The sequence below is a fragment of the Jaculus jaculus genome, chromosome 6 (genome assembly GCF_020740685.1).
Source record: "Jaculus jaculus isolate mJacJac1 chromosome 6, mJacJac1.mat.Y.cur, whole genome shotgun sequence".
NCBI lineage: Eukaryota > Metazoa > Chordata > Mammalia > Rodentia > Dipodidae > Jaculus > Jaculus jaculus.
The window spans coordinates 129,795,118-129,812,261 of record NC_059107.1 but is presented as its reverse complement, the minus strand read 5'-3'; the positions used below and the strand labels follow the sequence as shown (position 1 = coordinate 129,812,261).

The 17,144-nt window shown below is 37.8% G+C and overlaps 1 protein-coding gene across 5 annotated transcripts in view; it reads left to right on the top strand.

The window, feature by feature from the left end:
- The window catches only part of Mgat4c (MGAT4 family member C), a 678,495-nt gene that overhangs the window by 274,319 nt on the left and 387,032 nt on the right, over window positions 1-17,144 (top strand). For 4 of the 5 annotated variants that reach the window (XM_045151469.1, XM_045151467.1, XM_045151468.1 and 1 more), the window contains one exon: window positions 10,584-10,694. The exons of the other annotated variant lie outside the window; for it this stretch is intronic. Coding sequence is in view for 1 of the 4 variants with exons in the window: in XM_045151466.1 (XP_045007401.1) it covers window positions 10,584-10,694 (111 nt within the window). In the remaining 3 variants the exon portion in view is untranslated. The remainder of the gene's footprint in view (window positions 1-10,583; window positions 10,695-17,144) is intronic. 5 annotated transcript variants of the gene reach the window in all.

Sequence of the window (17,144 nt, the reverse complement as noted above, 5' to 3'; positions counted from 1 at the left end):
AATGGCTGGGTAACAACTTTGTCTGACAGAGAATTTCTCTGTACAATGCATCAAGATCCCTGCAAATCAATTTTTCTAAATCTAATAAAGAATTAAGCTTTTCACTAAAACTTTCTAATAGTTGATGTAGAGATACTCAACATCCTTTATCATTAGGAAAATGCAGATTAAAAGAAATGAATATGGGCAAAAATATTTTTGGCAATGGTATGTAAGAAATCTGATTACTTCTTGTGGCTATGGAACCTGCTACCTGCAGTGCAGCGAGAACACCTGGCACTGTCTGTGAAAGCCAAGCAAGTGGACCTCTACCCCAGAAAGGCCAAAGTGCAGTAGGATGTGCAAAGCAGGATCATTCTTTCCAATGAGGTGAAAATTGCATGACATAAAATTAAGCATTCAAAATGTATTAATGCTGGGATACAAAACAGTCACATTGTCCAACCAGCTTCATCTAGATCAAAAGTATTCCTTTTGTCCAAATAAAGCCTTTGTCCAGTAAGCATTCAAAGCAAAATAATTATTAATTGGTAGCAATAATACAAACTCCCACCAAATTTGGAATGGGTAAAATCTGTTTTCATTCCATTAGTAGCTGCTAATCATTTTAATATGCAAGAGCAAAGGTGACCAAGAGATGAAAACAACAACACTAAATTTCTCATTTAATGCTTTTCAAAATGAACTAGATAAAAGTCATTGCCAATGTAGAGATATACAAAGAATTTTTAGAAACGGATTAAATTAGTAAATGGTATAAAACTGAGAGCAGTCATTACTCCAAAATAATGGGGAAGAATGAAGTCAGTGAGGTACCACTGTTATCCTTGAAATATTCTGATTTTATTTGTTTGATGGCACACTGGACAAATGTATTCACTGTCTAATGATTTGTCAGGTTGTATAGATAGCTGTTGTTCATATTATGCTTAATGCTCATATTAGATTTAATATCTCAGACTACCGGGAGGAAATTGTATCAAGGATGTACACAAAAACTGAGCTGCAACTTGAATACAAGTCTCCATCACAAAATAATATTCTGGGGCTGGAGAGATGGATTGATGGTTAAGGCACTTGCCTGCAAAACCAAAGGACCCAGTTTTGACTCCCCAGGACCCACATAAGCCAGATGCACAAGGGGATACACACATCTGGAGTTTGTTTGCAGAGGCTGGAGGCCCTGACATGCCCATTCTCTCTCTATCTCTCCCTATTTCTGTATGTCTCTCAAATACATAAATAAAAATAAAATAAATAATATTCTATGTGTGCAGTATTACTCTTGATGCTTCCAAAAGAAGTCACAGTTTGAGCAGATATCTGGCATCCCAGCATTTAGGACTCTAAGGAAGGAGGATCATGAGTTCAAGACCAAAATGGGCTAAATAACAATTAATTGCCTACATAGTCAAATCTAAGTCTAGCATTCACAAAGGCCTGCTCGATGCTACAAAAACAAACAGAAAATCAATGCAAGTCAATTAATAAGAGGAGTTTTCACTGCATAATCACTCATTTAACATTAAGAATCATTACCAAAGCCGGGCGTGGTGGTGCACACCTTTAATCCCAGCACTCGGGAGGCAGAGGTAGGAGGATTGCCATGAGTTCAAGGCCACCCTGAGAATACAGAGTTAATTCCAGGTCAGCCTGAGCTATGAGACCCTACCTTGAAAAAACAACAAAAAAAAAAAATAGAAAAGAAAAGAATCATTATCAGCACATACTCAACTATATTATTTTCAGCGTGATATATTGCAAGCTGCCTAGAGAGTATCTTATCTTAAATAATGTAAATTGCATCACATATATTTTACTCCATTCAGTTGTGCTTTCTTGCTGTGTACATAATACACCATTTCTGTAATGTTTTTTGTTTGTATGTTTTGTTTTACTTTTGAAGGCAAGATTCACTCTTCAGTCCATGCTGGCCTCAAACTCACAGTAATTCTCCTACCTCAGACTCCCAAGCTCTAGGATTAAAGGCACAAGCTACCACACTCAACTAACTCTGAATTGTAATAGTGATAAGTCACCTTATAAAGCTTAGGGATGCAAATGCCTAGACTACATACTTGTATGACTCTTGTGCACATCAGTGACAAAGTTCTGGGACTAGCTACTGGAGTTAGAAAGTTCCCAGCTTTTGCCTTTCCTGAGTAATTTAAGATTATATTTAATCTAGTTTCAGAGCTTTAATAAAACTCATAGGTTTTTGCATTTATGTTATGTGTATGTGTCAGTGTGTTCATGTATGTGTATGAGTATGTGTTTGTGCGTGCACACGTGTGTGCATGTAGAGGCAAGAGGGCAACATTGGGTACTGCTCTTTCTGAGGGAGGCTCTTGAATACGGTCGGTGCTCAACAATGCAGCTAGATTGTCTGACCAGTAATCCTCTTCACTCCACCTCCCCAGAGCTGGGATTAAAGGTGTGTACCTACTGGAGATTGAAATAATGTGGCATAGTGTGCTAATAATACATATACAGGGTGCATAATGATCTGTTTAGGGTAACTAGTGTTTCTTTTTCACGAAATGTCATTAATTTTTGTGTGTTGACAACATTTGTACTTATATAGTTATTCAGAAATTTACCATAGATTAGTGTGGACTATAGTTGCAGACTTGAGATAGATATAAACAATCAGAGCTAATTCCATCTGTGTTTTGGTAACCCTAATTGAACATCTTTCTGCTTCCCTTTCTCTGCCCTCCTTGGTTTTGAGTCACCATTCTTTCCGTTTCTTCTTCTATGCCATCTTCATCTCCACAAGTGAGAACATGCAATATTTGTCATTCTGTGTCTGGCTTCTTTCACTTAACAGAATGTTCTTTAGCTCTACCCATTTTCTCTCAAATGATAGGATTTTATTCTTTTTATAGCTCCATAATATTTTATTTTGAGAATATATTACATTACCATTTTCCCTGTGTCTGTTAAAGGAGATCATGGTTGACTCCATATCTGGTCTGCAATAAAAAGAGATGGAAGGAGTGCAGAGATGGCTTAGTGGTTAAGCACTTGACTTGGGTTCAAGGCTCCATTCCCCAGGACCCACGTTAGCCAGATGCACAAGGGCGCGTGGGTGTCTGAAGTTCGTTTTCAGTAGTTGGAAGCCCTGGTGCACACATTCTCTTTCTCTGCCTCTTTCTCTCACAATCTGCCTCTTTCTCTCTCTGTCGGTCATTCTCAAATCAATAAATAAAAACTTAAAAAAGAAAAAAAAAGACATGGGAGGATTCCTGTGATATAATTATTTAGTTTCCTTTGATTGTATATGAAGTAGTGGGATTTCTAGATCAAATGTCAATTCTACTTTTAGTTTTTAAAGAAATTTCCACCATGTTTTGTATAGTGATTTGCTGAATTTTATTTTCTCTAATTGTATATGAATATTTCCACTTGCTCATCTGCATTTTTTTCTGTATTATAGAAATCATTGGAACTAGTATTATTGCACCATAGCTGAATTGTATTTCTCTGATGATCAGTAAAAGTTACCATTTAAAAAAAAAAATGTTGGTCATTTGAGTGTTTTATTTGTAGATATGTTTAGTCAGATAATTGGTCAATTATTAAATTGTATAACTGCTCTTTAGTTAATAATATTTATCTATTGTCTTTTATAATATGAATAGTTTACATTACTTCTCACAATCCACTTATTTATCTGATTGTTTTTTTTTTTCCAAAATAGAATTATTTTAGATTCATATAATGTAATTTTTATACTTTTACTTTGTTATCTGTGCTTTTTTTTTTTTACTTTTTTTTTTTTATTAGTTTTCTATTCAGCAAATACAGGCAGTTTGGTACCATTATTAAGCTCATCCGTTACCAAACCCCTCCCCACTGGCCCCTCCTTGTTGAGGTATATGGGTTGTGCATTGTGGAGTTAGGCCACAGTTATTGGTAGATAAATGTCTCTGCATATCATGACCCAACATGTGGCTCTGATATTCTTTCTGCTCCCTCTTCTGCAAAATTTCCCTGAGCCATGTTGGGTTCAGTTTTGGTCTGCTTCAGTGTTGGGGGCCTCTGAGGCTCTGGCTCTCTGATTTGGTAGGAGTTGATTTTTCTCTGTGTTGGTCTCCTTCCCCCTTGTGCTGGTATCCAGTTCATCAGGAAAACAACACCCTTGCTTGTTTCACCAATTTCCCTTAGTTTAAGCCGAGGCCCTTTTGAGGTATGATGGGTTGGCTCTCTCCTTAGGAGCTGCATCTATCTGAAAAAGAGAAGCAGATTCACCAACAGAGAGTAAGTTAACACCAGGACAAATGAGATAACCCTTACCTTTTTAATAGAGAGTTTAATAAGTGTAGGACCTCTTGTAGCCCATGACTGATGGCATCTTGATATTAGAGAGTGGTCTTATGTTTGGATATGGTTCTGACTTGTTTCCCAGCTCCAGCAATGGGTCCTATACCACTGATGGGATCAGTTAGCTAAATCAAAAGCAGTTGGTTCCCCACCATGGCTGTGTGTCACTATTGTACTTGTGTGTGCATCACAACAGGTTATCTGTTGCTAAGTAGGTTAGACCATGAGTTGCTTGGACAGATATTGGTCGTTTACCCCAGTCGCCCATGTAGCACCTTCTGGCACTAGAAACACTGACTGTCTGGGGACTGACTCTCTCCTGGCTTCCAGCCATGCCATTCCATTTTACGTGTCAGCTGCATATGGTGTCTTCAGCAATAGGGTCTTACCACTAACCTTTGGTGGTTCATCAAGTGCTCTGACAGAAATCTGTCATTCTTTTGGGAAACCTAGCAGGTTTCTCTGATCAAAAGCTCATTATGGATAATAGCCCCATGCTGGTATTGGGAGTTACAGGTCAGTGCCCACTAAGAAAATGAAGAAAAAGATAGCTAATATACAAGAGTTAGAGAGGAGAAAGAGAAAGGAAGAGGGAAAGAGAGGGAGGGATGATGTAGAAGATTTAGGTTAGACTTGATCCTACCCTCTCCAGTGTCTTGTGGTTCAGGTGTTGCCTGTAAGGGCCTGGTGAAGGTTCACATATTTGTTCTGCCTTTTAGGAAGTAGAATTTTTTAAAAAAAAATTTTTTTTAATATATTTTATTTATTTATTTGAGAGAGAGAGAGAGAGAGAGAGAGAGGGATAAATAGATAGCTAAATACAGAGGGGGTGAAGGCTGGGCATACCAGGGCCTCCAGCCCTTGCTTCCAGATTCATGCACTACCTTGTGCGTCTGGCTTCATATGGGTACTGGAGAATCAAACCTGGGTCCTTAGGTTTCGCAGGCAAGCACCTTAACCGCTGAGCCATCTCTCCAGCCCTAGGAAGTAGAATTTTATGGTACCATTGCCGTTTGGGTTTAGATTTGTGTTTTACCCCCCCTTCGATACCCTCCCCTCCCTCCCCATCCATCCTAGTGTCTAGTCCATGAGATGCTTACTGGGTATGTAAGGAATCTTGGGTAGATTCAGGTTAGATGCAGTAGATGAGTGAGACTATGAGGCGATATTTTTCCTGTGATTGACTAAATTCACTGAGAATGATCTGTTCCAGATTCAACCATTTTTCCTCAAATTTCTTTGTGTCATTTTTCCTTATTGCTGTATAGAATTCCATTGTGTAGATATACTACATCTTAGTTATCCATTCTTCTGGTGTTGGACATCTGGATTGATTCCAGCTCTTAGCTATTACGAATTGAGCCGCTACAAACTTGGATAAGCAAATCTCTTTGGCCTGTGGTTTGAAGGTTTTAGGGTAGATGCCCAGTAAGGGTATAACTGGGTCTGTTGGTATCTCTATAGTCACCTTTTTCAGGAGTCTCCTTATTGCTTTCCAAAGTGGTTGTACCATCCTACATTCTCACCAACAGTGGATGAGTGTTCTTACTTCTCCACATCCTCGCCAGCATTTATTTTCATTTGACTTTTTGATGTTTGCTATCCTTACTGGGGTAAGGTGGAATCTCATAGTTGTTTTAATTTGCATTTCCCTGATGATTAGGGATGATGATCATTTTCTGAAGTGTGTGTTTGACATTTGTGTTTCGTCCTCTGTGAACTGCCTGTTCAGCTCTTTGCCCCATTTTGTGAGTGGGGTGTTTGATTTCTTACTGTTTAGATTTTTGAGTCTTTGTAGATTCTAGAGATTAGGCCTCTGTCAGTTGGATAACCAGCAAATATTTTCCCCCATTCTGTGGGTAATCTATTGGCTTTGCTTATTATATGCTTGTCTGTAAAGAAACTCTTCAGCTTCATGTAATCCCATTGGTTGAGTGACTGTTTTAGATCATGAGCTACTGGGGTTTTGTTCAGGAAGTCTTTTTCCATTCCTGTATCATGGAAAGTACTTCTTAAATATTCTTCCAGTAGTATTCGAGTTTCTGGTCTTACATTGAGGTCTTTGATCCATTTGGATTTGAGTGTAGTGCATGGTGAAATGTGTGGAACAAGTTTCACTTTCCTTCATGTGGTTATCCAGTTTGTCCAGCACCATTTTTTGAAGATGCTGTCTTTTTCCAGCCTATATTGTTCAGGCCTTTGTCTAATATCAAGCAGCTATAGTTGCTTGGCCAAAGCCAGGATCCTGAAGTCTATTCCATTGGTCTTTACTCCTGTTTTTATGCCATTACCATGCTGTTTTTATTATACCTGAGCTTGTGCAGTCTGGGCTTGTGTGGCAGTTGCTGTGGGACTGGGCTTGCTGAATGTGCAGCGGCAGGAGCAGCAATGTGGACAAGTGTGCAGAGCAGTCTAAGTTTCCTCACGCAGGGATCGCACAATCAGTGCCCGATTGGCACGATCAGAGCACGGGGTCAGTGGCGGCAAGCCGAGGCAGTCCCACTGGTGTTGGTAGCTATTTGGTGGGAAGGGTGGGCTACCTACCTGCAAAGGGATCTCCGTTTCCTCCGCCTCTGTGCCCTCCACTGACAAAAAGATCCAGTAAACCCTTAATATCTGGCCTTTCTTTCCCCTAGGGTTTGCAGTGCAGCTAGGCAGTTGCCATCTTGGCCAGAAGTCAATGCATATTCCTTTTGTACTCAATTTTGTGAAAGTTTTTTTTTAAAAAATTATTTATTTCTAAGCAGAGAAAGATAGAAGAGAGACAGAAAGAGTAGGTGTATAAAAGTCTCCACCCACTGCAAATTCTGGACGCATACAACATTTTGTGCATATTGTTTATGTAGGTACTGGGAAATTGAACTCAGGTTGTTAGGCTTTACAGGAAAGCACCTTACACTGAGCCATCTCTGCAGCCCTCCTCAGAGTTTTTATATCATGAAAGAATGTTGAACCTAATTGAATGATGAGAAGCTATTTAGGCCATGCCTCAGATTGTATCATCTAAAGGATTAGCATGCAGGATCACTGGCTTCTGGATCTGTTCTGTCACAAACTGAAAGTGATTTCCAGTACCTTTTAATTCAACTATTCACCACCTTAAAGTCATTCTGCTTAATTTTTTTTCTTCTTATCTATTGTTTGAGGGATTCTGTCCTGAGTTTTATGAAGAAACTATATTATGTTATTAAAATAAGTAATCCCACTCCCTATGAAAGTCAGACTGATGCTTGTGGCCAGGTAAAGGCATAAGTATCTCAGGTGCTTTGGGTAAGAAATCTCAGCAGTGGATGGGAACCAAGATAAACAATGACAATGGGCAAATCATGGAAACCTCTGTAACAGTTATATTTTCAAAATCCAAAAAATATCATTCAATGTACAGAGGAAGACCATTTAAGTTGTAGAGAACAGAAGTACAAAACCCCATAACTGGGAAGCATTGTTTGAACCAGAAATTTTAATTCTTGGGTATCTATGTTAGTATCTATGTGTATTTGCACTATGGTTTAACTCGTATTTGGATGATGCCCTGTATACTAGAAGTATCTACTAGAGAATAGTTATACATTCATATGAATGCATGGAGCAATCCTTGCTATACAGCAGAAGCTAAATAAATTTTAAATAAATAAAAATTACAAGGAAGTAAATCAATAAAAATTGAAGATGAGGTTTGGTTGATTTTCCAAAGGCCATATATAATATTTTTAATCTCTAATATTGTTTACTTACATGACATGAAATGTGATATGGGAAAGACATTTTACCCACATCACAGCGTCAAGATCACTTCGATGATTTTCTTCTTGCTAGTGTGCATGCTCTGGTTTTTAAACAGATTGCATGTTCTTAATAACATAATCTAGTTTTTTTTTTTTTTTTATGTAACCACAGAACTCAGAACAGTGTCTCTCAAACAGTAGATAAGAAGAACAAAAATTAAGCAGAATGACTTTAAGATGGTGAACAGTTGAATTAAAAACTGCAACGCGAACTGGAGACATGGCCTGGAAGTTAACTGCCCTTCCTGCTTAAGCACAAAGGCCTGAGGGAAGCTGAAACTGCCTGGGTTCAAACCTCCAGGTCCTACTCAAACAGTTGAGTGTGACAATACCTGGCTTTAACCCCAATCTTGCAGTGGAGCAGAGGCCTGATAATCACTGGAAATGCTGCAAGCTCTGAGAACAGTAAACAGAAACTCTGGCTCTCTTTCTCAGCAAAGGAAGCAGACACCCAAGTTCACTAGGAGCATAGCAGGCAAACATATAGGGCACCCCAAGGGCACACACATATGAATACATCTCTTCCTGTCTCTTTTCCTCTCTCTCTCTCATTCACACATGCACACACGAATGAAATTGTAAAATAAGAAGGGATGATTACATTATCACTATGAGAATCAATGTAGTTATATTGACAATTTGAAGTTTGAAAAATGGATTTAAATTGCATAATACAAAGGATATTTCATATGTTTAATTAGAAGGGATAAAATATAAATGGACATTATACACTATGTCAAAGCACTTCAATAAATAAGATCAATACTCAGTCACAACAATGATGAATTGAAAATATGGCAGGTAAAAGAAAGTATCATAATATATGATGATCTTCTATAGATGCTATAATCATGCCTGTGAATATTGATGGGACTCTCAAGGCAAAGGTAAAATAAAAGTGTAAAGCTCTAGTAAAGAATATTTGACAAGCTGGGCGTGGTGGTGCATGCCTTTAATCCCAACACTTGGGAGGCAGAGGTAGGAGGATCACCTTGAGTTCGAGGCCACCCTGAGACTACAGAGTGAATTCCAGGTCAACCTGGGCTAGAGTGAAACCCTACCTCAAAAAAACAAAAAGAAAAAAAAAGTGACAAATAAAGCGTAGCATGCAATATGTAAAATAATTGGCCTAGCACCTGGTACATAAAAAGGGTTCCATAAATATTATGTAATTATAGTTGGAACAAGAAGAAGAAAGATTCAAGTGAATAGGGAAAGGAGGATGACATAGGATAGGAAGGGTAGAATATACAGAAAAGAAAGGATAAGAAAGAAATAAAAACATAATGCCATGTTATTATTTTGTTAAGGTTTATATACATTGTTTTTGTAGAAAAGTTTTGTTTGTAGATTAACTAATAAACTCAGAAAATTTTCCAGCTAAGAATTTTGTCCTTAAAATGTACTTGTTTATAGGATACTTAAATTTAAATGATTTATTATTTAGAGAGTTGTACAAACATAATTTGTTTAAACATATAAGTATTAATGGTTTTAAATGATACAAACATAAAGTAACATTAAAATACAATAAAAACCCACATTTTTTTTTAGGCAGGTAATTCTTATTTTGCAAGTGAAGGCATTGCTAGTAAGTGTTAACCAACCTCTATATACATAGGGAGCAGAGGAGAGATTGTATGCTCATGTAGTTGTAAGATCAACATATTGCTTAGATCATTACAAAGAGTGATACAGATTGAGGTTGTGCCTTTTATTGAAATTCATGTTTGACCTAATATTCACTTCTCTTGGTAACAAGAATAAACTACTCATCATTCCTGGAAAATTTGAATGTTAAACAGCAGAAAATAAAAGAGCCCAGGCTTTGTGACAATTCCCCCCCACACACACACATACACACACACACGTCTCCCATAAAAATTAAAGGATGTGATTGTAGCAGAAACTCTGCAGGTTTGGGCAAAAGAACATTGGAATATTTAATGAGACTTCAAAATCCAGAACAGTTGATCTCAAATTCTTGGGTATGTTATAGGCATCATTGATGTGGGTCCTGTGCCAAACAGAGATGTAGAATGTTCCTTTGACTGTTGTTAAATCAAAAATGAAAGACTTGATAACTCTGATACATTTACACACACACACACACACACACACACACACACGATCCTAAATATTTCCAACATTAAAAAATATATAGATATGCCGTCTTGATTTAAAATCATGTGTGTACTTTTTGTTAAACATCTTGGGCCATACTTTCCAAACCCAAAGGGGTCCATGCTGTAGCTGTAGCAGAACAGACACAAATGCATGCTTTCTTCAAAGATATTCATCTCAGTATTGAACAGAGAACTCCAAACAGCCAACAATGAAAGGAAAAATGTAATTGGCCTGTTTAGAAAAAGTCTACTAGGGTAACAGTGGCTAGATTCAACATGCAAGTGCCATCATGATGAATGTTTACACCACTCTTTTGAGAGCCAATTACACTGTTTTTTTGTGTAGGGACTGGAGATCTGCCAGATCAGTTGTGTGCACAAAGCCGCTTTGGATCTGTCTTTTCAAAAGAGAGCTGCAGAAAACGCCACAGCAAGGTTGCAGCTTTAGTCCACCCTGGTAAGAGAAGCTTTCAGTTTCTTTACTATGGTAAGAGTTATGTAAGAAATTCTTTCAAAACATAATGTGATCGGGCAGAGGAGAAGCTACTCTGTGTTACAAGTTACAAAATGTTCCTTTCTTTGAAATGTTTTCTTTTCATTATGCTTTTGCTTTACATTACTAGATAAATGAAAACACTGTGAATTATAAATTTATACTGCAACTAGGGGAGTTTTGGGCTACTCATGTGTTGAATGTAATCTTGGATTATCTTATATTTGACTGGTCTGATCAGAAGCTGGTATTCTAAAAGTGAGAATGAACCCTTATGTTTAAGTTTTCCCTGAACTGCAGTGTTGTGAATGGCCAGCAGCTCACCACTGCCAAAGTCGGCCTTTGCATTTATTTGCAGATATTTTCATTTCCTCTAACTTCCTTTGAAGTTAAAACTTGGAAAAGTTGGAAGCAATAACTCTGGATGAGGTTTTTTGTTTGTGGCTCTGTCACTTTAGCTTGAAATAATACAAATGAGCTTGGATGTTCAAATACAAGATTGTGTTTTTCCTACCAGTCTTCTGGTCTATCCTGCAATTCATGGTACACATACTTCTCTAGTTGTCCCTCTGAAATCATCTCCATCTAAAGTGATACAAAAATCAATTTATATTTGTGTGTGTGTGTTATATACATAATTTCTTACATGTCTTCATGTGCAAAGATCTGAATATTTGCATGAATATTACAGAAGTTATTGTAGATAATGGTCAAATTACATAATGGTATAATCCCACTGGGCTTAATTGCTTGCAGTTTATATTAGGATAACATCATTTTCTTGGCAAGAGTTCATTCAGAAAAAATGATGTAAATAACAAAAGACTCATCAACCAAAGAATTGCATTTAAACATAAATATAATTTTCAAGAACAAGAACTTATATAATACAATGTTCATCTGTTGTGTCTGCTCAGTTATGTCCTTAATTTATGTGTCTTTCAGAAGTTAATATAGCCCATTTCCAGGATTTACCACAGAGAAATACTCTGAACTTTAAAAGTAATAGAATTTTCACTTTAATGAGTAATTAATAAATATTCATATTCAATTTATCTTCAAATTTTGTATATATTGACTATTTTTCTTACTGAATGTTTCAAAAAGTGAAAATATGTGACTTTTAAAAGAAAGAAAACACAACAAATTTACATAAATTTAACAAACATTTAACAAAATATACTTGAAAATAATATAACGTGAAATGTGGCTAAAGACAAACAGGAGCTGGTGGCCTCAGTCAGGAAGCATCAATAATTACAAAGAATACCGTGAGATCTAAACTTTCACATAGTAAAATTATTCTATCCTTAAAGTATGAACTCACAAATATTCAGCAATGTATAGTGTGGTGATTTGATTCATGTGACCCCCATAAACTTAGGTAGTCTGAATGCAAGGTTCCCAGCTTGTGGTAATTTGGGAATTGGATCCTCCTGGGGCAATGTATTGCTGGGGAAATCTCATCTATATTACAGCCAGCTCCCCTTGCCAGAGTTTGGCACACTCTCCTGCTGCTATTGTCCACCTGATGTTGGGTAGAAGGTGATGTCCAATTTGTGTATGCCATCACTTTCCCCTGCCATCATAGAGTTTCCCCTGGAGTCTGTAAGCCAAAATAAACTCCTTCTTCCCATAAGCTGCTTTTTGTCAGGTGTTTTCTCCTGGCAATGCGAAGCTAGTGCAATAATAAAATTGGTAGAGAAGTGGTATCATTGCTGCTAGATACTTGACTATGTGGTTCGTGGCTTTTTATAACTCATTTGTAGAAGGAATGTAGATTGTTTTGAAATCTTGGTCTAAGAGATGCCTAGAAGTTATATAAGTACAGCTTGATAGACTATTCTGTTCACAATTGAATGACCTAAATGCAGCAAGAACTATGGACTGTAAGGTTTGGCTTATGAGTGTGAGAAAAAGCTCTGCCTGGACTGGGTTAGAAGCAGTTTGAGTGAGAGGCTTGCTGTTATGCCTGTGTCGTGAGAAATTGTGAAGAGTTGCATTGCATATACATGGACTGGTATGAGCAGAGAGACATATCACAGGAAAACAAAAAAGGAAATCACTAGGCTGAAATGTCTCCCCACTCAGCTGTATTTATTTTTATTAGTTATGAACATACTGAGTATGTAAATAGCACATGTTGGTACCATCCTTTCCCTCATCCCTGCCCCCCACAAAAGGGATCCTCCTTGTTAGGGTTGCAGATCATCCCCATGAGGATTGTGGGTCATGCATTGTGGGTGCATCCATCAGTTCCGGGGAAAAGGCTCTCTGAGAATAATGTCCCATCTTGTGGTGCTAACAATCTTTCCACTCCCTCTTCTGTGAATTTCCCTAAGTTATCTTGAGTGCATTTTAAGTCTACTTCAGTCATAGGTTCTTAGGATCCACTGGATCTTGGTAGATGTTGAGTGTCCTCAGTGTCTATCCCTTTCACCCTTGTGCAGATATCATGTTCTCCAAGAAAGCAGCACTCTTGCTCACTGTCCCATTTATTCTGTGATTTCAGCTAGGGTCCCAGAGTGTATAATGGGTCCTTTCTTTCCTCAGGTCCCACTTCCATCTGAAAAAGAGAAGCATATTCTCCAATGGAGAGTGTAGTTAGCACAGGTTAAATGGGAGAACCATTATTAGTTTAGAGAGAATTTAATGTGGGTATGTCCTCTTGTAGCCCAAAATTAGTAGAAGCTTGATATTAGAAAGCAAACTCATTATGTGGATATGATTCTGGTTTGTTTACCAGTTCTAGGTATGGATTCCTTTCTACTGAGTATATCTGTTTGCTAATCCGAGAGGATTTGATTACCTACCAAGGCTGTGTGCCACTACTGCATTTATGTGAGCATCATGTCATGTTGTTTGCTCCTAAGTAGCTTAGACCTTGGGTTGCTCAGACAGATGTGGGCCACTTTCCTCCAGTAACTCATGTAGCACTTTCTAGCACTAGTTGGCTGTCTGGGGACTGGCTCTCTTTCAAATTCAAGCTAGGTCTCTTTATGTTCCATACTGACAGAATATGGTGTTTTCAGCAGAAGTGTCTTACCATTAATCTCCAGTAGGTAATCAAATGCTCTGACAGAAGTCTTTCTTATTAGGGAAAACCTTGTAGGATTCTCTGATCAACAACTCATTGTAGCTGTTAACCACAACATGGTACTGGGAGTTACAGGGCTGTGCCAAGGGAAAAGAGAGAAGAAGAAGAAAGAAAGCTCCCATCTAAGGTCATCTTGTAGAAGAGTTTCAGGTCTTATATTGAGGTCTTTAATCCATTTTGGCTTTATTTTTTGTCCCCCCTGGATTAATAAGTTGGTAGCCCACCTGATACGATTGAGTATAACATATGCAGGAAAAGAAGTCATTGAATTTTCAAGTTTTATATTTTGAAAATGGTCATGGGAAATATGAATCAGGCTTGTTAAATTAACTGTATGGAGGCTATATGGAACCAGGAGGATGAACCATGGGCTGCAGTAGATACCCAATGGAGATGCCAGGACTATGGAATGGCTGCCATGAAGAGTTACCGGCACCAGATGAAATTTCCCAGGGCTGCAAGTAGCCTCGCTGAAGGGGCAGAATTGGAGATCCAGAGACTCGTCACTGGTTAGAATTATCAGACATTAAGACTTGTCACTGGCTACAGTTGTCATACTTGGAGCTCCAGAGTTTGATGTTTGCCCTGTTAGTTTTAAATTTGTATTGGTTAAATATTTATTTTCTATACATAGTGCAATCTCTTGTAGTGTGAATGTTTATTTTGTGTCATTTTGGTGCTTTTTGGTATTTCAGCTCACTTAAAAGACCTTGAACTATGGGGATGTTTGGATAGCATTAGGAATGATAAAAGCTATAGGGAAGTTTAAAGTTGGACTGAATGAATTGCATTTTATTTCATGTATGGTTATCAGTTTATGGGGCCAGGGATTGAATGTGGTGGTTTGATCCAGGTGTTCCCATAAACTTATGTGTTCTGAAATATAGGTCTTCAGTTAGTGGCAATATAGAAATTGGAGACTCCTCGTGGTGGACTTATGGACGATACAGTCAGCTTCTCCTTGATGCTGTTTGGCACACTCTCCTGCTGCTGTTGTCTACCTGTTATTGTCGAGGAGGTGATATTCAGCCTCTGCTCATGCCATCATTTTCTGCTGCCATCATGGTGCTTTCCCTCTCATCTGTAAGCCAAAATAAACCCTTTCTTTCCACTAGCTGCTCTTTGTAGGGTGTTTTATGAACCCTGAAGCTAAGTGTGTTCTTATGCCCATGCCCAGACAATTTGGCTGAGGTTGGACTTGAAAGTAATGGACTGGCAGAAGATATAGAGTTGAAAGATACATAATTTAAGGTTGAAAAAAAAAATAGCTAAGTTTAAAGTTACTGGCACAGAGATTGGCTTTAGTGTATTGAAACTGCTGTTGTCAAAAAGATTACCACCATTAAGGTGCTTACATTGAAACAATGGAAGGATGCCTGAGGTGATTCCACCCTGGAAAGACTGAATGTTAGAAATGCAAACTCTTGAAAGAAGGTCAAGTTCACCATTTATATCCTCTGTGGATTCGCAATGGCTGTATCCCTGCACACCTGATACTGGTGCTGGATGCATGAAAAATGCATGGAAGTGTGCCATTAAATGCACAAGTTTCAAAAGGCCAATGCTGAGATGCAGCAAGTAAAGCAGAGTAATGTCCCTTATTGAAGACCAATGAGGCCATTATAGGATGGCCATAATTTTCATTGGAGAACTCAAAATGTTTTGGATATACCAGTACTATGAAGAGGCTACCAGGGAGTAATATTCAGTTGCGGTGGATGTTTGAATCACTACTCAGCCCAGCTGGAGGGAGGAAAATTAGGAAATCCAAAATCTATCTGTCAATGATTATGGATATCAGGCTTTAACTGCAGATCTTTGATTTTATCTAATGGTTTTTTGATCTTGCATTGGTTCAGTCTCTTCTTGTTATGCCTTATAGCCATAAAAGGTGTGTTCTGTCTCATTATATGTTGGAAGTATATAACTGGTTTTGATTTTACAAGGATTCACTGTTAAGAGACAGTCTTGAACCTCAGATGAGACTCAAGGCTTTGGAACAATCTAAAAGTTGGTAAAGACTATAGAAATATTTAAGGTTGGACTGAATACTATTTGCAGTGTGAGGTGGTCTTGAGTCTCTTGAGGGCTGGGGTGAAATGTAGTAGTTTAAATGCTTCTCCCCAGTAAATTTAATTTTTCTTTAAGCTTATAACTTGGGTCTCCAGCAGGCTAGCTGAAGGAGATATCACTGGGGAGGATCCTGGGGTCTAACCCTAAGCTGTGGGTGGGCATAATTTACAGTAGAAAGGTTTCCAAAGCAGTCTGAGCCCTGGCTAGGTCCCTGTCGCCTGCTGATTTTGGGTTTGTGTGCTGGTGCTAGTGTTCTGCTTGCCGCCAGTTTGTGCTTGCTGCTTTTGTTTTTTGCTGGCTGTTGCTTGTTTGTCTCTGCTTGTATATATGGAATCAACTTCCACCATGATGGAAATTCCCCCATGGATAGGAAAGCTTGAAATAAGCCCCTTCTTTCCATAAATTTTGTGTGGTTTGAATATTCATCCCAGAAACATGAGACTGTCTACAACAGAATAATATTTCATTTTAAAACAGACTTTATTTGGAAATATAACTTTAATGTAGTACAAATAACTTTACAGTTCCACAAAACAGTTACAGAAAACCTACAGCCTCTACACAAAATAGATGGCATGTTGTTATGATAGAGTAGTTAAACAAAAGAAGTACGAGAAAGATGATTGTGGAAGTCAATCAGTATATAACTTACAGCAGAGGCTGGTGGTCAGCTGTTTGCTGGTCATCTTAGGAATTAAGGAATCTAAAGACTAAGAGAGTGGCTTGTGATTTAGTCAGATTGCCATGATTATAGAAAGAAGACCCAGTTTATAGATGAGGTCCTAATGTTTACCCTGTTTGACTATGTTACCTACCTCAACTAACCTCAACTCATGGACCTTCAGTTGATTCTATTGATAAATGTAGAGAATAATTATTCTTTTGCAATTTGTGAAAATTCAAGGTACACCAAGATAATTGATAGTTGAATAAATGATTATTATATTAGAATATTAGATCTTGAATAGAACAATATGAAAGGAAACTAAAATAATAGTTTTCAGATATCTGGAATTTAGTAGCAAGAACACTGTGTGTTCAGGGTAGTAAATGTGAAGTTCTCTTGAACAGTAAGTACTATAGATAATTTTCATTTTTACCAAGTATAATGTGAAAACTAATACTTCTAAGAATGAGATTTTGAGGCATTGATAATTGATATTTGATAATACTATACAAATTCTTAGGGTATCTGTAATTATATTTTAGTATGAACAGAACTTAATGATTATAAAAATATAGTA